The following is a 19,376-nucleotide window of genomic DNA, read 5'->3' on the forward strand; positions in this document are numbered from 1 at the left end:
GATAACTTAATCTTAAGACTAATCAGAGGAGATGACCCAGACTATGGGACATTCTACAAGATAACTGGCCTGGACTCTTAAAAAAAAAGTCATTGTTGAGGAGGAAGGGTAAGATGGTAAGGGGTCCTCAACAAACCTGGTGCCACCAACTTACCTAGATAACTTTCAAAACATCCTCAACACCTACAAATTTGACCTGAGATTTAAAGAGATACAGCTGGAATGCTATAGAGAAAAGTTTTCGAAGGAAGGAAAGGAAGGAATAAGAAAAGAAAGAAAGAGAAGAGAAGAGAAGAGAAGAGAAGAGAAGAGAAGAGAAGAGAAGAGAAGAGAAGAGAAGAGAAAAAGAAAAAGAAAAAGAAAAAGAAAAAGAAAAAGAAAAAGAAAAAGAAAAAGAAAGAAAAGAAGAGAAGAGAAGAGAAGAGAAGAGAAGAGAAGAGAAGAGAAGAGAAGAGAAGAGAAGAGAAGAGAAGAGAAGAGAAGAGAAGAGACATAAGAATAAAGTAGGGGAGGGACACCGTGAGGAGACTTTGGGGGAGGAAAGCCCAGCCCTGGAGAAGCAGGAACTTTAAAAACTCCCAGGAGGTCACATATTCTTTCAGTTCCTGCCTGTCTTGGAAGCTCTTTCTCTCTCCTTCTATTCTGAATGAGAGCCTTGCTGGATAAAGTATTCTTGGCTGAATGTTTTTCTCATTTAGGACCCTGAATATATCATGCCAGCCCTTTCTGGCCTGCCAGGTTTCTATGGAGGGGTCTGCTGTTAATCTGATATGCCTCCCCATATAAGTTAGGGATCTCTTGTCTCTTGCTGCTTTAAGGATCTTCTCTTTATCTTTGGAATTTGCAAGTTTCACTATTAAATGTCGAGGTATTGAACGGTTTTTATTGATTTTAGGGGGGGGGGTCTCTCTTATTTCCTGGATCTGAATGCCTGTTTCCCTTACCAGATTAGGAAAGTTTTCAGCTGTGATTTGTTCAAATACATATTCTGGCCCTCTGGCCCTTTCAGCACCCTCGGGAACCCCAATTAAATTTTTCTTCCTCAGGCTGTCACATATTTCCCTTAATCTATCCTCATGATCTTTTAATTGTGTGTCTCTTTTATCCTCAGTTTCCCTCTTTGCCATCAACTTGTCTTCTATGTCACTCACTCGTTCTTCCACCTCGTTAACCCTCGTCGTTAGGACCTCTAGTTTGGATTGCATCTCATTTAATTGATTTTTAATCTCTGCCTGATTAGATCTAAATTCTGCAGTCATGAAGTCTCTTGAGTCCTTTATGCTTTTTTCTAGAGCCACCAGTAGCTATATAATAGTGCTTCTGAATTGGCTGTCTGACATTGAATTGTAATCCAGATTTTGTAACTCTGTGGGAGAGAGGACTGTTTCTGATTTTCTTTTGAGGTGAGGTTTTCCTTCTAGTCATTTTGCTCAGTGCAGAGTGGCCAAAAACAAAGATATAGATGCAATGAAACGCCGGGACACCTGCACCCGATGTTTCTAGCAGCAATGTCCACAATAGCCAAACTGTGGAAGGAGCCTCGGTGTCCATCGAAAGATGAATGGATAAAGAAGATGTGGTTTATGTATACAATGGAATATTCCTCAGCCATTAGAAACGACAAATACCCACCATTTGCTTCGACGTGGATGGAACTGGAGGATATTATGCTGAGTGAAACAAGTCAATCGGAGTAGGACAAACATTATATGGTCTCATTCATTTGGGGAATATAAAAAATAATGAAAGGGAATAAAGGGGAAAGGAGAAAAAATAAGTCAGAAAGGGAGACAGAACATGAGAGACTCCTAACTCTGGGAAACGAACTAGGGGTGGTGGAAGGGGAGGTGGGCGGGGGGTGGGGGTGGCTGGGTGGCGAGCACTGAGGGGGGCACTTGACGGGATGAGCACTGGGTGTTATTCTGTATGTTGACAAATTGAACACCAATAAAAATAAATTAAAAAAAAAAAAAAAAACTCCCAGGAGGGGCAGTGAAGCTTCAAGATTCCTGGAGTGACTATAAGAGGAGGAGCACCCGGGGGTAAAGCGCACTGCAAACTTCCATTCAATATCGGTAAAGGGCTAGAGCACTGCAGCCCTCAGGGAAGTTAGGAGAAGCCAGTCGGTGGGCCGGCTCCAGACAGAGGTGGCTATGCCCAATTCCCTTCAGCAGAGGTGGACCCTGGGAGCGCGGGTCCAGCGGCACAGGGTCCCAGATTCCAGGGCACCCAAGCGGACAAAGCCAGTGATCCTGTGCTCCCCCTGGGACAGGCAGAAGCAGGGAATGCACAGGACAGTGAGAACTTTCCTGCCACTGGGCACCCCCAAGCTGTGCAGAGCAGTGCACCCATGCTGGCCCCAGGAGCATCTACGCCAGTGAGGAATGGGAGATTGCATTAATTACTCGCAGGGAGCTCGACTCCAGAGCTGGAAATCTGGCCATCACCATTGTTGTTTTTCCTCGTTTCACCTTCTGCCTGTGAGAGGCGGGGCCACCAGGGAATAAAGCCTTGCTGAGGGATAAACCAAGGATAAACAGCTCATACTGAGCCCTACACCTGGTGAGGGGCAGGCATCTCCACCCAGGCACAGACACCAGACAATAAGCACAGCAGGCCCCTCCCCCAGAAGACCAGCTAGAAGTAAAAGGAAGAGCAAGCTCTTGACCAAGCAGCGCTGGAAAGGTCTAGACCAAGGGAAAATCGAGGGAATACAGTATATAGAACTAGAAGGTACCCCTTTGTTTTCCTTTTTCCATTACAACTCGTTTTTATACCAGACTAAAAGTTTCCAATATTTTTTCTCTTTTACCATCTTAACTACAATATTTTATCAACTCTTCATTTTTAAGTTTTTTCCTTTTTGGGCTTCATATTTCTATAATTACATGTCTTAGATACATTTTTCACTTCTGGATTCTTTTCAACATATTCAATTTAATTTTAGGAGATATACAAAATATAGGTTTCTGTTTTGTGTTTTTTGTTTTCTCTACCTTGTTTTGTTCTACAAAGGCAGAAGTTAATACCTTCTAAAACATGACCAGCATACACCCAGAACCAAGTGGAATACCGTGCTGGTTCATTCTGTGAGATTATATTCTCTTCATTCCCATTCTGCTCCCCTCCTTTATCTTGCTTATGCTTTGGTGGTCATTGTTGGGGCTTTCTATAAGTATTGCTGGTTTATACAAATTTGGGACTGAGCATCTTCTAACATACAAAACAAAATACATTCAGAACTAAGAGGATCACCCTCTAGGACCCCTCAGGTAGACTACATTCTCCCTCCACTACCACTTCTTCACCACCCTCAGCCCCCAGCCCCCCCTATTTCTCTTCTCTTTTCTTTTTTTCTTTGTTCTTTTTCTTTGGGGTTTTGGCCTTTTATTTTTTACTTTTTTTTTTTTTTTTCACTTTAGTGGTCCTTAGTTTTATTTTCTGATCTTTTTCATTTTCTGGTCTCTGACCTCTTTGGAATCATCTAGGGTGAATTTTACTTAAGTCGTGGTTGATATTTTTGACTCTGCCTGCTCATACAGCCACTCTGCACTGGACAAAATGACTAGAAGGAAGAATTCACCACAAAAAAAAAGAACCGGAAACAGTACTCTCTGCCACAGAGTTACAGAATGCGGATTTCAATTCGATGTCAGAAAGCCAATTCAGAGGCATGATTATAAAGCTACTGGTGGCTCTGGAAAAAGGCATAAAGGCCTCTAGACACTTCATTACAGCAGAACTGAGATCTAAACAGGATGAAATTAAAAACAGATTAAAAGAGATGCAATCCAAACTGGATGTTCTAACTGCTAGGGTTAATGAGGTGGAAGAGAGAGTTGAGTGACATAGAAGACAAGTTGATGGTAAGGAAGGAAACTGAGGAAAAAAGAGAAAAACAATTAAGAGACCATGAGGAAAGGCTTAAGGAAATAAATGATAGCTTGAGAAGGAAGAATTTAAATATAATTGGGGCTCCAGAAGAGGCTGAGAGGGAGAGAGGACCACAAAGTATATGTGAGCAAATCATAGCTGAGAATTTCCCAAATCTAGGGAAGGAAACAGGCATTCAGGTCCAAGAGATAGAAAGGACCCCCTCCCGAAAATCAATAAAAATTGTTCAACATCTCAACATTTAATAGTGAAACTTGCAAATTCCAAAGATAAAGAGAAAATCCTTAAAGCAGAGTGAGATAAGAAATTCTTAACTTATGTAGGGAGAAATATCAGATTAACAGCAGACCTCTCCACAGACACCTGGCAGGCCCGAGAGGGCTGGCAATGATATATTCAGGGTACTAAATGAGAAGAGCATGCAGCCAAGAATACTTTATCCAGCAAGGCTCTCATTCAGAAGAGAAGGAGAGAGAAAGAGCTTCCAAGATAGGTAGAAACTGAAAGAATATGTGACCACCAGCTCTGTAAGAAATATTAAGGGGAACCCTGTAAAAGAAAGAGGAAGCCTAAAAAAATAATCCACAAAAACAGGGACTGAATAAGTATTATGATGACACTAAGTTCATATCTTTCAATAGTTACTCTGAACGTGAATGAGCTAAATGATCCCATCCAAAGACTCAGGGTATCGGACTGGATAAAAAAGCAAGACCCATCTATCTGCTGTCTATAAGAGACTCATTTTAGACCTAAGGACACCTCCAGCCTGAAAATGAAGAGAGGGAACTGGGTGACAGGCACTGAGGAGGGAACTTGATGGGATGAGCACTGGGTGTTGTACTGTATGTTGGCCAATCGAACTTCAATAAAAAAAAAATAATAATAATAAAAATGGGATGAACACTGGGTGTTGTACTATATGCTGGCAAATCAAACCAGTAAAATAAATAAATAAATAAATAAATAAATAAATAAATAAATAAATAAATAAATAAATAAAATAAAATAAAATAAAATAAAATAAATAAAATAAAATAAAATAAAATAAAATAATAAAATAAAATAAAATAAAATAAATAAAATAAAATAAAATAAATAAAATAAAATAAAATAAAATAAAATAAAATAAAATAAAATAAAAAAATAAAATAAAATAAAATAAAATAAAATAAAATAAAAAAATAAAATAAAATAAAATAGATTTCATGATATTTGGTATGTGGTAAAGTACTGAAATAAATCTCTAACTTCAGAACGTGGGAAAAAAATGTCATTGTCATAAAAGACAAAACAAAACAAAACAAACAAAAAGCATGTAGGGAAATGTTCTGGATTTAAGGAGACTAAAAGAGACCCACAACAAAGAGCTGCAACATGTGATCTGGGTCAAATCAAAGAACAAAACAGTTTTCAAAGGTCATTACTGGGGCCTTGGAGAAATGTGAATATGGACTGTGTACTACTTAGTATCACTGCTTCAAGGTTAAATCTCTAAGGTATGCCAATAGTGGAGACACTCCTGGCGCTCAGGAAACAACATGCTGAGGAATTCAGGCATGATGTGTAATGATGTCTACAATGTACCTTCAAATGGTTCAGGAAAAATATAAGTACGCGTATGTTTGTATGCAAACATAAATATACATTTTATGTGCTACACATACATATGCACAAACAAACCCACATAGATGACAGATAAATGTGGCATAATGTTAACAACTGGTGAACCCAGGGTAAAGATATCTAGGTGTTCACTGTAAAAACGTTTCCACTATTCTTTAGGTTTGAAACTTTCAAATAAATAACTCAGAACCAAAATGCAAGGACTTTTTTCACAATGCTAAAACTTATTTTTATTTTATTGAAAACAAAATCGTTTTCATTGGTAGGGTGCCCTACCAACCTGTGTTTATTTTTGGGTATCAGAAAATTACAACTAATTTTTTTCTATTTATGCTTTCTGTTTTCTAGAAGGGTACAGTCAGAAGTATTTCAGATTTATTTAGAAAAAATGTCAACTTTTATGCAACTGAGTCTGTATATGAATTCTGCATAAGAAAATGAGTATATATGAAAACTGCACAACCAGGCAAAATTTTCCATTCAAACAACTTATATACACACTTCAGATAGAAAAATAAAGGAGATGAGGTAAAGGCAATTTTACCATTTTATTCAAGAATATGCATAAATTCAATATTAATTCTGTACCTGTGTCGGTCTTCAAAAAATTGGTATTCGATTCTTGCATCTCCTTTTGGTTGAGCTGACAGGAGAGCATCTACCTTCATTACCAAGTCACTTGCCCTGAAAGACATGGTTGGTGAAAATTTAGTATCTCTTTAACTGAAAGTTTTTCCAATTACCAGTCTAAGTATTGAATGCCACCGAAATTGTTTAAAGAACATATGAACTTTTACCAATAGGCAAGAGAAAAACTACTGATTTTGTAACTGAGTAGTTTCATAACCTTGAAGAAGATACTGATTTTTGCATATGTGAAATGGGGATAGTACATACTTTGTATGACACTTGTAAATATTGCACCAGCTAAACATTTTATAAAGCACCAAGCTCAGGGCCTGGCCCATAACAGACTGTAAGTTTGTGTTATTTACCTTCTCCCTCACCCGCTTCTAAATAGCTTTATTAGTCTTTAGGATTATTAGAGTAATAATTCACTGAAAAAAAATTCAGGAAAAAAAATGAGAAAACTGATATATATACAATATCATTATCAAGAAATAAGCATTAATGACATTTTGGTTCATAATTCTCCTACATTTTTAAATATATACATATATATAAACAAAAGTTGGATTATATTATTTGATAACCTGCTTTTCCTTTTTTTTTTTTTTTTTTAAGATTTTATTTACTTGAGAGAGAGAGAGAGATGGTGAGCTGGGGAAGGAGCAGAGGAAAAGGGAAAGAATCTCAAGCAGACTCCACGCTGAGAATGGAGCCCAATACAGGGCTCAATCCCACAACGCTGAGATCATGACATGAACTGAAACCAAGAGTCAGATGCTCAATCGACTGAACCACCCAGGTGCCCCTGATGACCTGCTTTTTCATTTAACTATATATTACAAACATCTTTTTGTTAGTTAATACATATAGGGTACATCAATATTTTCAATGACTATCATTAGATTTCCTGATACACAATAATCACCAACTGGCTAGTAAACATCTAGGTTGCTTCCTACTTCACTATTACAATCAACACTGCAGTGAACAACTTTAAAAAGCACTTCTGCTTTCCCTGCCTCTTCTAAAGTTGATTTCTAACCAAGGAAGATCTTGAACTAAACCATAAGACTGAAAAAAATGCTTGAATCTGCTGAACCAAGGACTGAATTTTAAGAATTCTAAAAAAACACTTGTGAATATATATGAACTGGAAACAAGCCTATACATTTTCTCACTGAACCAAATCAAACTATCTCTCTTGGTACTTCTCACTGAGTCTGAACCTATATAATACAGGCCACTTGTATCCTGTGATATGTCAACATTCACAAAACATTTAAAGGGATGCTGGATTATGTAGACTTGAGTAAGCAATGTGGACGTGGGTGAGCAGGCAAACAACAGACTCCCTAAAGTTTCACAAAGCACGCTTATGTTTAGTCAGTGCAATTGTGATCAAACAGCCCACAGTGAACTTCAGAAAGTGGAGAATGGCCTTGTGGCTGCAGGTCTGGGCCATGAATGAAAGCTGTGGCTATCACAGGGGGCCCTCTCCAAGGTGGAGCAGCTATGGCACTAATGAAAACCCTAGGCAGGCAAGGTAATTCTGAGAACCCAAATAGTTTTAGTTTATCTTTAGGTAGCCCTATGACTACCTTATTTCCCTCAATTAACCCTCGAGAGATGGTGCCACCTCTCTTTAATAAACGGCAAGTCTTCCATGCCTAGTCTGGCAATTATATAGTCCAAAAGGAGAAAGAATGGTCCAAGGGCACAGCACACCAAGCCTATGCCGTGATATGATGGTTTCAAGTCAGGGGCGCACCTCCTGGCCTGCATCAGGGAAGTGTTTCATAGGCTGGAACAAGGGGCATCACTAAAAAGCCACTAAGGTAGAAGGAAACTTCTTTATCTGTTGCCTTGTTTTTGGTTGAGATAAAAGAAGATTCCTTCCTCTATCACAAGACTTGGCAAAGGGACTGGTCTGGCAGCTATCAAAGTCAATACTTCACTGCAGCATGAAGGTATATGAAAGAGATGAAGGAAAAAACCAGAACTTTCAAACTTTATATCCTCCAACTATTCACCAAAGGACACTAACAAAAGAATGAAAATGTAACTCATGGAATGAGAGACCATATTTGCATATTGTCTATCCATAAGAGATCAATACCCAGAATATTTACTTATTTATATAGAACTCCTATAACTCAACAATAAAAGAAAAACAATATAAAATGCACAAAGTAAGGGCACCTGGGTGGCTCAGTTAGTAGAGTGTGCATCTCTTGATCTCAAAGTTGTGAGCTCACAATGGAAATAAACACCATGAAATAGGAAGCAGGAGTAAAGTTCAACACAGTCCCTATGACATTCACTAATTAATTTCTTCCACAAAACTTACACATCCTCTTCTACCCGAAGCTGTTGAATATGGGATTTGATTTTCTGTCCCGAAGTTTTTAAGATGATATTTTCTAGGAGGTGGAAATCATCTTGATTAAAGAGTTCACTGTCCTCCAGTGGCCCAATGATCTGTGAAGAGGAGCAGGGCAGTCAGTGGTAGCATTATAAGCTGAAAAGAAGGACTCTGTTGTCCTTAGGCTATCTTATAAACCTAATCATTTTAAAGACCCAAGACATGTATACATCTAATAAAATCAGTGAAAAAGGTAAAAATAAAACCCAAATCAACTCATCCAGTTATTTATTTAACAATTCCTCAATTACAGAATGTAGACTTAGACTGTATACTCCACAATATTTTTATAGTTAAGCAACTCTGAAATAAAACAAAATAGCGAGTTTCATTGATTCTCACTGGATATAAATAACAGAACCAAACAAGAGATGCAGTGTAGTGAGGAACAGACAGCAGAGATTTCACCCTTGGTGCTAAGAGTTCAAAGTTTGGTACCCCACCCCCCACCCCCAGTTTCATGTCCCTGGCTGCAGATATGTATGAAATAGTCTAAGCCTGCACCACTGAAGTTGACAGAGACTACACAACTATGAACACAGTTCCCACAATGGATGTATACTTCATGTATCAAAGCCTTATCAGCTTATTCTCTGAGAGACAACACACTCCTGCCACCACTGTACATGTGGCAGGACATAATTAAACAGCAAAAAGGTTTTAGTTTTACATAAGGATGCTTCTGTCAAAAGCAAATCACCTTTGAAATAGGGTGCAGAAACTACCATCATCACTGCATAAGCCCCAATTCCCTTTGGAAAGAGTGGCTCTGTTTGAGGAGTCTACTAGCTTCAGAGGAGAACACGACCAACACTGCTCACTGATCTAATCTGAAGTCAAGTTTGTCTCAGGACAAAAAAATCCTCACCCTTCCATTGCTGATCACTGCCCTCTGTCCCTTCTTCAGCTTCAGAACATCCCTGCAGTACATGGCATGAGACAAAATGAAATCCATTTTGGAAGACTCAAAGACCTCTTTAAAAAGACTGAAATCCATGCCCTAGGAAAGTAATTGTTATTAAGGAAAAGTAATTGTTATTAAGCAAGCTATAAAAGTGAATAATCATAATGAATAAATCATAAAATGATCTCTTAATGGAGAGTCAGAACTAATTTTAATAATTAACATTAATGATGTCTCAATTCTCTACTCCTCCCATTTTCTCCCACCCTCTAATTTATCAAGTAATGCCTATTTCCTATAACTATTCTTTTATGTGATTGCTCAATTGGCAAGTTATTCTTCATCATATCTTTATTCTGTATTTTTTTATTCTGTATTTTAAAATCCTGCTAATTTTAAGAGCCTTTTTGCTAACTGAAACATCAAGTATATACTTATCATTTTGTAAGAATTTTAAAATTATGAAATAGTTCAAAAGGTAGTAACTTATATAATGAACATATATGGGCTTATATCAGAACACATCAAGAACACGTAAGCCTCTAACTCATAAGAAGCTTCAATCATAGTTTTTTGCTCTATAAACAAATCAAATATTGCCTGTCTTTTAAAAACTATACAAAACAAATGGCTTTGTGCTTAAAATATTTAAGAGTTCAATCCTGAAACTTTATTTAAAGGTATTAAAAGTGGTAAAGGGAATGTGGCACAATTGTTATTTCCTGGAAAGATACTTCCAAAGTAAGAAAAATCCTCTGAAACTCAGTACTAAAATCACAAATCCCAATCATGAACAAGATACATCAGCCCCTGAGACTGAATTTCTGTGAAAAGTAACAAAACAAGACAGCTCCATGCAACACACAGAGACTTACCCCGACAGAGAACCCCCCGATGTCAGCTCCTGCAGCCAGGGCCTCTGCAGTCTCCTCCTTGGCCATTTTTGTGATGAAATTCTTAGCAGAGTTGGAGGTCTGTGTTTGGAGAGCTGCCCAGATTGCTCTGGAAATCTGAGTGTTCTTATAATTTATATCTTCACTAGGATTATTGATCATGCTTATTCTAACATTGTTACTGGATTTCTATTTACAAAATGAGAAATAAGAGTTATATGGTAGATGTTTTGAACTTAAAGAGTGACACTAACATCTTCGTATTTTATTAAGAAGCAAATATAATCTCTCTTAAAAGTCTTTAGTACTGCTCTTCTGTATACAGAATAAAATTTAAATGCTATAGCCAGGTTTTCAAACCCCTACATGAACTGGTCCCAAAACTACCTTTCCAACTTCCACTTCTTACCATCCCTATATATATAGCTCCATTACAGGCTGTCAGAGTCCCATGTTCCCCAACACATTTTGTATCACTCTAACACACTCCATGCTTCCTGTTGGCATGCAAACCCCAAGTCCATCCCATCCTTCCTTCCCTCAGTCCCAACCAATCTTCAGTTTCTATTCAAAGACTTCTTTGTTCACATGGCCTTCCCAGATTCCTTGTAAAAATTAATCTCTCTCTGAGTAAAAAGATAAGAACCTATGTTGGAAAAGTTATCTGGGATCCATAAAACCTTGTGTCACAAACATGAGCAACAAAAACTCATACTAAGGTATAGCTAAAGATGCATATAAGGACGGTGAAAGCAGCCTTCTTCAGAATAGCCCCTAACTAGAAAAAAGACTATCCATCAAAAAGACTAAATGAACAAACAAAACTTTGTGGTACAGCCATATAATATGATACAGCACAGTGAAAAAAGAACTAACTACCACTACTTGTAATATTATGGATAAATCTCAAAAATGTTGATTAAAAAAAAGGAACACAAACAAATATGTGAGGGGTGATGGAGACACAAGCAGGAGAGGGCTTTCTGGAATTTGATAATTCTCTATGTCTAAAACCAGGGTGGTGGGTCACCTGGATGTTCCCTTTGTGACATTAAGTAATTCTAAGATTTGTGTACTTCTTTTGATCCTATATTTTACTTCAATTAAAATATATTTTTTTAAAATTCCAATTCTTAGGGTGCCTGGGTGGTATAGCTGGTTAAGTGCCTGACTCCTGGTTTCAGCTCAGGTCATGATCTCAGAGTCATTGAGATCAAGCCCCGCATAGGACTGTGTGCTCAGCATGAAGTCTGCTTGAGATTCTCTTTCCCTCTCCCTGCCCCTCCCACTTGTGCTCTTCCTCTAAAATAAATTAAGAAAAAAATTTTTTCAATTCTCCCTTCTTGTTCTCCCACTCTATCACCACTCAAAAATTATAGACAATAAAGGCACTTAACATGTTAGGGAAGTTGAAATCACCTCGGTATTTCAGTACTCCAATAAGCCTCGTTGGGACACAGGGTGGCAAGGAAACATGGGAAGGGTGTGAAATTGGATGAAGATCCAATCTGAAACTGCTCAGGAAAAGGAACAGCTCAGTCTCTGACAATGACACTCTTTAGAAGAGTCCGTTTCTTCTCAACCATTCACCCTTGCCATTCACTCAAGTTCTACAATTTATGTGCAATGTATCTTTCAGACCATCTATATATGCATTCCTCTGCGTGCCAAGATCTGCTATTACATGAGCACTAAGATATCTGCATAGTATTTCCCCCACATCTAGACCTCCTTCAATGTAAAGGTCCTGCCTCCCCCCACACAATATACAGCCTGATCTTTGCAGCATCTCTGTAGAAAGAACATGAACAGTCACCCAACAAAAATTTGTCTATGATAAGGATCTCATTATTTCTTTTTTCTAAAAGAATCTATACCCTTAAGTAAAGTCAGAATACTGCAGTCTCCTCTCTTTTCTCACTAGTGGGCAGACCTTCAGAGAAACAATGCTCCTTTCCCTCAAGCAGTAGAAAAGCAGGACTCCCACTTCCCATCTAGTACAGTAACATCAGCACACAGAATGAAGGTGTAGATACTTGCCTGATGTTTAATAGCATCATACAGTAATTGTCTTCCAGAAGGGCTATCAAAATCCCCAACAATCCAAAAAGTTACAGGCCTAATGAAAGAATCATCTATAGAAAAACAAAACAACACACTGAGTCAGAGGGAAAAAAGCACATTCTATGTTTCAATATTATTTAAGCCAAAAATTTCTGAAAACCATGCAAAAAATAAGAAAATGACAAGTGTAATAAAACAAAAGTAGTAAAACTTCTATACTAGATCAAAAGCAGGGTAACCTTCCATGTGGCTTAATTACAAACTAGGAACATGCATTTATTAATTCTGTGATTTAGGCATCTGTTAGCATATACAATGAAAAATAACCTTTGAACGTGTGGGTAGCATATCTAGTCTTTAAGCATATTAATTTGTAACTTTCTAAAATAGAATTCTTTGTAAACACTTATACAAATTTTATCTGCATTTGATAAATTATCTACTGTTACCCACAAGTTCCAGAAATGTCATAATGAAGTGTCAATAAATTCTGAATCACAACATTGCCTGAAACCACATAAGATAATTAAGAAAAGAAACCGAACATTCTGAAATTTAAAGTTACCATAGATTTCCTTGGAGGACATTCCTAGACAGAGGTAAAGGAAAAAGAGTAGAAGAAAATGTCATTGCTATAACTGATGCCTATCATAAGAGTCAAAATTTTAAATAATTCCTAATACGATCAATCTTGTCTCTGCTCTGTAGTCCCCTTAGTGGTATAGCACTATTCCAGGACCCCTCAGAACAATTTCCTTGAGGAACCAAATGGAGCAATTACTTTTATTTACATAGATCTGGAAAGCCAGAAATTCTCTCTAGGACAAGACTACAGCATGGATAAAAATAGCTGCCTTAAATGACAGTCAGTGCTTTGAAAGGATAATAAGAAAGACCAGAGGAAGAAAGCATCTGTCTGCCATTAAAATGATATCAATTTCACACAATATTAGCCTAAATAACTGACTCCACATTAAAATCAGTTTTAAAATGTGCACAAGGATTCCTAGAACCAAGTTTATCTTAAACCCTTAAAAAAATTAACTCAATGTTGTCAGTGAAGAGGCAAGTCATATCAATTTTCAATCCATTAACCCATGTTTACATCGTAAATGTTTTCACATTTTGAATCATGAAAAAACTTTTCATTCAACCTTAATATCTAATAAAATTTATAAAAACATCTAAACTTTTAAAAACATAAAGAATTGAATTTTAAATAGGTATTTTCTGGATTCAAATCATTTTAAGAAATTATTAATAAAAAAATGACAATCTCTGACAGACACTAAAGACTGAATTATTTCTAAAAATACTAAAAAAAGAAAGAAAAAAAAGTTGAATCCAAGATAAGCCTAAAATGGATTACCTTTCTTTGTCAGATAGTTCATACTATTTGCAATAGCAGCAGTCTTGCCTTGGGAATCCAAGACACTAAATCTAGCATAGTCATCCACAAAAAAGTTATCTGAAAAAGAAAATTGAAACAGATTTATAATTAACGAGACTAAATTCAATCTAACATTAATATTCAATTGATAATCTGACTTGACCATAATACAAGATTTATAAAAATGCATGAGTGAAATCTATTGTTTCATGTTTATTGATTAGTGCCCTCGGGCAACACTCTTATCAATCATTTCCCCTCAAGTTACTTTTGCTAAAATCTCATTTTCATCAAGTCATTCCTTTGATCTAAACTACCCAGTAGGGATCCCTGGGTGGCGCAGCGGTTTGGCGCCTGCCTTTGGCCCAGAGTGCGATCCTGGAGACCCGGGATCGAATCCCACGTCGGGCTCCCGGTGCATGGAGCCTGCTTCTCCCTCTGCCTGTGTCTCTGCCTCTCTCTCTCTCTCTCTCTCTGTATGACTATCATAAATTAAAAAAAAATAAAAATAAACTACCCAGTAATTTCTTCCTACATACAAAATGGTCTCCATCCTGTATCATCCTTTATCTCCAAGAACCTCCTCAATCTCGTGCCTTATTGCACTCCAACACAAATGTCACTCTTCTCTCACCATCCTCCAAGTAAAGCTGGCTTATTTACCCCTCCTATCTATGTCCACTTACTCACCTGTCTATCCTTTCATTCAACAGACCATACCAAGCATCTACTATCCTTAAACTCAATATTCTAGTAAAAGGAAAGAAATGGTAAGTAAGACACAGCTCATGGGGACAAAAGCACCAAAAGCCTTAAAGCCTTAAAACAGTCTCCTTCTAAGAAGGTCCCAGGACAACAAAGGCCAACAGCTGTGTAGGTAATCATGGAACTATGACTGCAGGGTCAGAAGGATGCTAGCTGCTCCTCCACTGACAGCTCCAAAATGTTTACCAGGCAAACTGCATTTTTGCCACTATGAACTAGCATCATTTCACAGGTGATCACTTCAACATCCAATGGATAAAGATATCCAAAACACAGAACTATTGTTGTGCTCCTCATCCATGAATACCTCAAAGAGAGCTCCTTACGGTTTAATTTTAAATGATAGAAACTACAAAAACTTAGGACAAAGACTCTATTAAAACTTTAGGTAAAAAGCTAAAACCCAATTATGAAGAAACAGTTTAGGTCACTTTCTGACTACTTCCTTTTTTCAAATATAAGCAGAGATGTACATCTTGCTCTAAAAGAAAAGGCATTCAGTTTCAAGCAGATTAGAGACGGGTGCCATAAAGTAACAAGCACACCTAAAGCTCTGTGTGCATCACACCCCACTCACAACAGCAAAGGCCACTGGCTTGTACTTCTTTGTTACATTTATCCTTTCTTGTGGAGTAAGACTTCTGCAAGTGACCACAGCTCCACCTATTTCCAGCTCTTTGTTCAAATGGCCTTCGGAGCGACAAGGGAAGGCATAAGGAACAAACTGTACCTAGGCTCACACAACTACCTCTGAAAGGGTATTCTTTGTGTTTCACACAAACATCTATCAACTAAGGATTAGATATGCCAAGTGTGGACTATCCATGTAAGAAAATATTAATTAGCCATACAAAGGCAAAAAGTACTGTGACATGCTGCAACATGGATAAACCTTAAAAACATGGTAAGAAAAAGAAGCCAATCACAGAAAACTCAGAATCATACAAAATATCCAGCAGAAAACTCCCTCAGAGACAGACACTAGATCAGCGGTTGCAGGCCGGGTAGGGGAAGGGGAAATGGAGAGTAACTACCAATGGGTACATGGTAGGGGCCATGATATATGTTCTACAATTAGACAGTGATGATCAGACAACTTTGAGAATACACTAAAAATTGTGCACTTGTATAAAGTTTCAAAAGACTGTTTTATGGCATGTACACTATATCTCAATGAAAGTTTAGTTTTAGATAGGCATTCATTCCTAGCCTCTCAGAGTAAAACCACCTGAGTTGTTTGTCCACATCACCGCTAGCTGATTCTAGAACAAGGCTGAAGAATCAACAGCTGCTTAACAGCTTTATGACTCTTAAGAAAGTCAACAATTCAGATGTAGTCCCATCACTTAAGGCCTTAACAGCTGGCATTTAAAGGACAATGAGGGGTACCTGGGTGGCTCAGTCAGTTAAGCATCCTACTCTTGATTTTGGTTCAGGATTCAGGTCAGGATTTCAGAGTTGTGAGAGGCTCTGCACTAGGTGTGGAGCCTACTTAAGATTCTTTCTCTCCCTCCCTACCTCCCCTTAAAAAACAAAAAAAGACAATGGATACTCTTCAAAGTTTATAAGGATTTATACAGGAAGAATTTCTCTGTTTTTGGAGGAAACGCTTATGAATTTAGAGGCTCATGTTATGAACTAAATGTGTGATGAATGAAAACATAAAACATTAAAACACTGTGTCACAATCTTGGGTTATCTTCTGGACTTTACAATCCAACAGATGCAAAGATTCTGAAACAAAAATGAGAAAAAGCCCAAAGCTGTTCCTGAAACACTCCTTACTGGTTGCTGTTAAATCCAGGTATTCTCGCTCGGATGTCAAAATCCTAGAATTGATTCGTGGAACAACATTTGGCTGATTCATGATATACTCTACCACATCCTGATCATGGGACAGTTCACCCTACAAGAAAAAAAAATTAACAAGATGGGGGTGGGATAAATGTTAAAAAAAATTAGAGCAATAATAATAATTTATTAGGAATTAAAAAGTTATTAACTTTACAATTAAAGGTTCTTATGTATCGATAACAGCTAAAACAGAGAAGTCTCCATGTTAGAGGTCCCTATTGTTGTTAAGCACAGCTTGACATGTTATGTATGTACATTATCTTTAATTCTTTCAACATCATGAGGCAAATGTTATTGACATTTGTTTTAAAGATGGAAGCTGAGGTACAGTACAGAAAGGTTAACAAATTTATTCAAAGTCATAGACCTAAGGAGATTCAAGTATGAAATGCAAAGCCATGTCTATGTTGTCTCTCCATGCACCACTGTGCTTCCCCCAAAATAAGTAAGCTCTACAAACTGGGTAAGAGTTACCAAATTCAAAAATCCATCCTCCATTCTGCTCATAGCCTCATTCTAAAGCAAAAAGCCAAATGCCTTCTCTCAAGCAGTTAATGTATTTTATAATAAAAATCACTCCAAGGGGCACCTGGATGGTGCAGCCAGTTGAGCGCCTGACTGTAGGTTTCAGTTCAGGTTGTAATCTCAGGGTGGTAAGATCAAGTCCTATGTCAGGCTTCTTGCTCAGCAGTGTCTTTTTAAGACTCCCTCTCCCCCTGCCCCTCCCACCTCCCCGTACACCCTCGCATTTTCCTCTCTCTCAAATACATAAATAAATCTTAAAAAACAAAAATCATCCCAAGCTTTTTTCAATCTCAGGCATCCAAGTTATTTCCAGAGTCATAATTACACTTCAGGGATTAGAACTCATTTATCATTTTTTCTTCCCTTTTATATACCTCCAAGATGTATAGAAATACTTGTACTTTATGAAGGTGGTCTCAAAGCCAAGTTTAAATAGCAAGTTCTTCACACTCAAAAAATTTCATATAAAACTGTATTTTAAAATATAAAATTTCATATAAAATTGTATTTTAAAGCAATTTTCTTTCTTTTTTTAAAAAAATTATTTATTTATTTATTCACGAGAGGCCAGAGAGAGAGAAAAAGAGAGAGGCAGAGACACAGGCAGAGAAAGATGCAGGCTCCATGCAAGAAGTCTGACATGGAACTTGATCCCGGGTCTCCAGGACCATACCCTGGGCTGAAGGTGGTGCTAAACCACTGAGCCACCTGGCTGTCCTAAAGCAATTTTCAAGGGAGAGATAGATGTAAATCAAATACACAGTCAAGTCTAGAAAACTGCAATTAGGCATCTTCTGTGGCTACTTACCCAGAGAAACTCATACAATTCTCAAACTATAAACTAATAATGAGTATACGAACCAATCATACAAAAGACTACAAAGTTACTAGATGATTCAGTATATACGTAAGCCCATGTATATAACTTTGGTCTCTATTATAAATCTGGCCTGATTCTACTCAGAAGCCTTAACTAGCTAAGGGAGGGCAATTTGGTAACATCTATCAAAATTTCAAATGTACTTAACTTTTAATGCAACCCATCCACACACACACACACACACACACACACACACTGGTTGTTTCTAGAAAGAGAAGATAAGTTGCAGGGAAAGAGGAGTGAATGAGTGAAAGTTTCTCTTCATTCACACCTCTATTCACACCTTGAGTTTTACACCATCTGCCTATCGTACCTTTTTACAGTGACTCTAGTTCAAAATCTTAAATGTACATGACCCTTCGACAAAACAATTCCAATAACTGGTATTTCTCAAAAAAAAAAAAAGGGTATAAAGATATACATATAAGACTAGTCATTTTGGGACACCTGGTGGCTTAGCAGTTAAAGCGTCTACCTTCGGCTCAGGGCGTGATCCTGGAGTCCCGGGATCAAGTCCCACATCGGGCTCCCTACATGGAGCCTGTTTCTCCCTCTGCCTATGTCTCTGCCTCTCTCTCTCTCTCTCTCTCATGAATAAAATCTTTAAAAAAAAAAAAAAAAAAAAGGACTAGTCATTTCAGCAGTATTTGTAACAGTGAAATTCTACAAGCAATGTCCAACATTAGGGGATGAAATAACTGATTGTTCATTCTTAAAAATAAAAAAACCAGAGGGATCCCTGGGTGGCTCAGCAGTATGGCGCCTGCCTTCAGCCCAGGGTGTGATCCTGGAGTCCTGGAATCAAGTCCCATGTCAGACTCCCTGCGTGGAGCCTGCTTCTCCCTCTGCCTGTGTCTCTGCCCCTCTCTCCTTCTGTTTCTCTCATGAATAAAATAAAATAAAATCTTTAATAAAAAATTTAAAAACCAGACAGCAATCTAAAAGTACTAACAAAGAGTTGTATATTCCGAAATACAAAGCAGAGATACATTTAATTAGAAAGGTAAGCTAAGGGCAGCCCAGGTGGCGCAGCGGTTTAGCACCGCCTACAGCCCAGGGCGTAATCCTGGAGACCCGGGATCGAGTCCTACATCGGGCTCCCTGCATGGAGCCTGCTTCTCCCTCTGCCTGTGTCTCTGCCTCTCTCTCTCTCTCTAGCTGTGTCTCTATGAATAAATAAATAAAATCTTAAAAAAAAAAGAAAGATAAGCTAAAAAATACATATATAAATATATATTTCTATATATATGGGGACACAAAGAGCTATTTCTCCAGGGATTCTGAAGAAGGGAACAACTCTCATATTTACTTTAGACACTTTAATATTCTCCCAAATTTAGACTTTTCTAAATATGTACAGGAGCACATCTGACTTTTGTCACAATATTTCAAATAAAACTTTCTTTAGCTAGAGCAAACCAAACTTCTCACTGGCAATTTAAGGAGAAGCAGAGGAAAACTAGCATCCAAAGGGAGAATATTTAAACCACAGATATCTGAAAAACAAAAACTCTTCTGAATTTTTACAT

At 37.7% G+C, this 19,376-nt stretch overlaps 1 protein-coding gene across 3 annotated transcripts in view; it reads right to left on the reverse strand.

Moving 5' to 3' along the window:
- The window catches only part of UGGT1 (UDP-glucose glycoprotein glucosyltransferase 1), a 122,998-nt gene that overhangs the window by 33,910 nt on the left and 69,712 nt on the right, over nucleotides 1–19,376 (reverse strand). For 2 of the 3 annotated variants that reach the window (XR_013358971.1, XM_077861218.1), the window contains exons 19-26: nucleotides 16,374–16,494; nucleotides 13,803–13,901; nucleotides 12,999–13,022; nucleotides 12,410–12,504; nucleotides 10,352–10,558; nucleotides 9,441–9,572; nucleotides 8,498–8,628; nucleotides 6,109–6,204 (exon numbers count right to left, since the gene is read on the reverse strand). Coding sequence is in view for 2 of the 3 variants with exons in the window: in XM_077861218.1 (XP_077717344.1) it covers nucleotides 6,109–6,204; nucleotides 8,498–8,628; nucleotides 9,441–9,572; nucleotides 10,352–10,558; nucleotides 12,410–12,504; nucleotides 12,999–13,022; nucleotides 13,803–13,901; nucleotides 16,374–16,494 (905 nt within the window). In the remaining variant the exon portion in view is untranslated. The remainder of the gene's footprint in view (nucleotides 1–6,108; nucleotides 6,205–8,497; nucleotides 8,629–9,440; nucleotides 9,573–10,351; nucleotides 10,559–12,409; nucleotides 12,505–12,998; nucleotides 13,023–13,802; nucleotides 13,902–16,373; nucleotides 16,495–19,376) is intronic. The other variant, XM_077861219.1, reaches the window with a different exon arrangement.

The sequence above is a fragment of the Canis aureus genome, chromosome 20, assembly GCF_053574225.1.
Source record: "Canis aureus isolate CA01 chromosome 20, VMU_Caureus_v.1.0, whole genome shotgun sequence".
Taxonomy (NCBI): domain Eukaryota; kingdom Metazoa; phylum Chordata; class Mammalia; order Carnivora; family Canidae; genus Canis; species Canis aureus.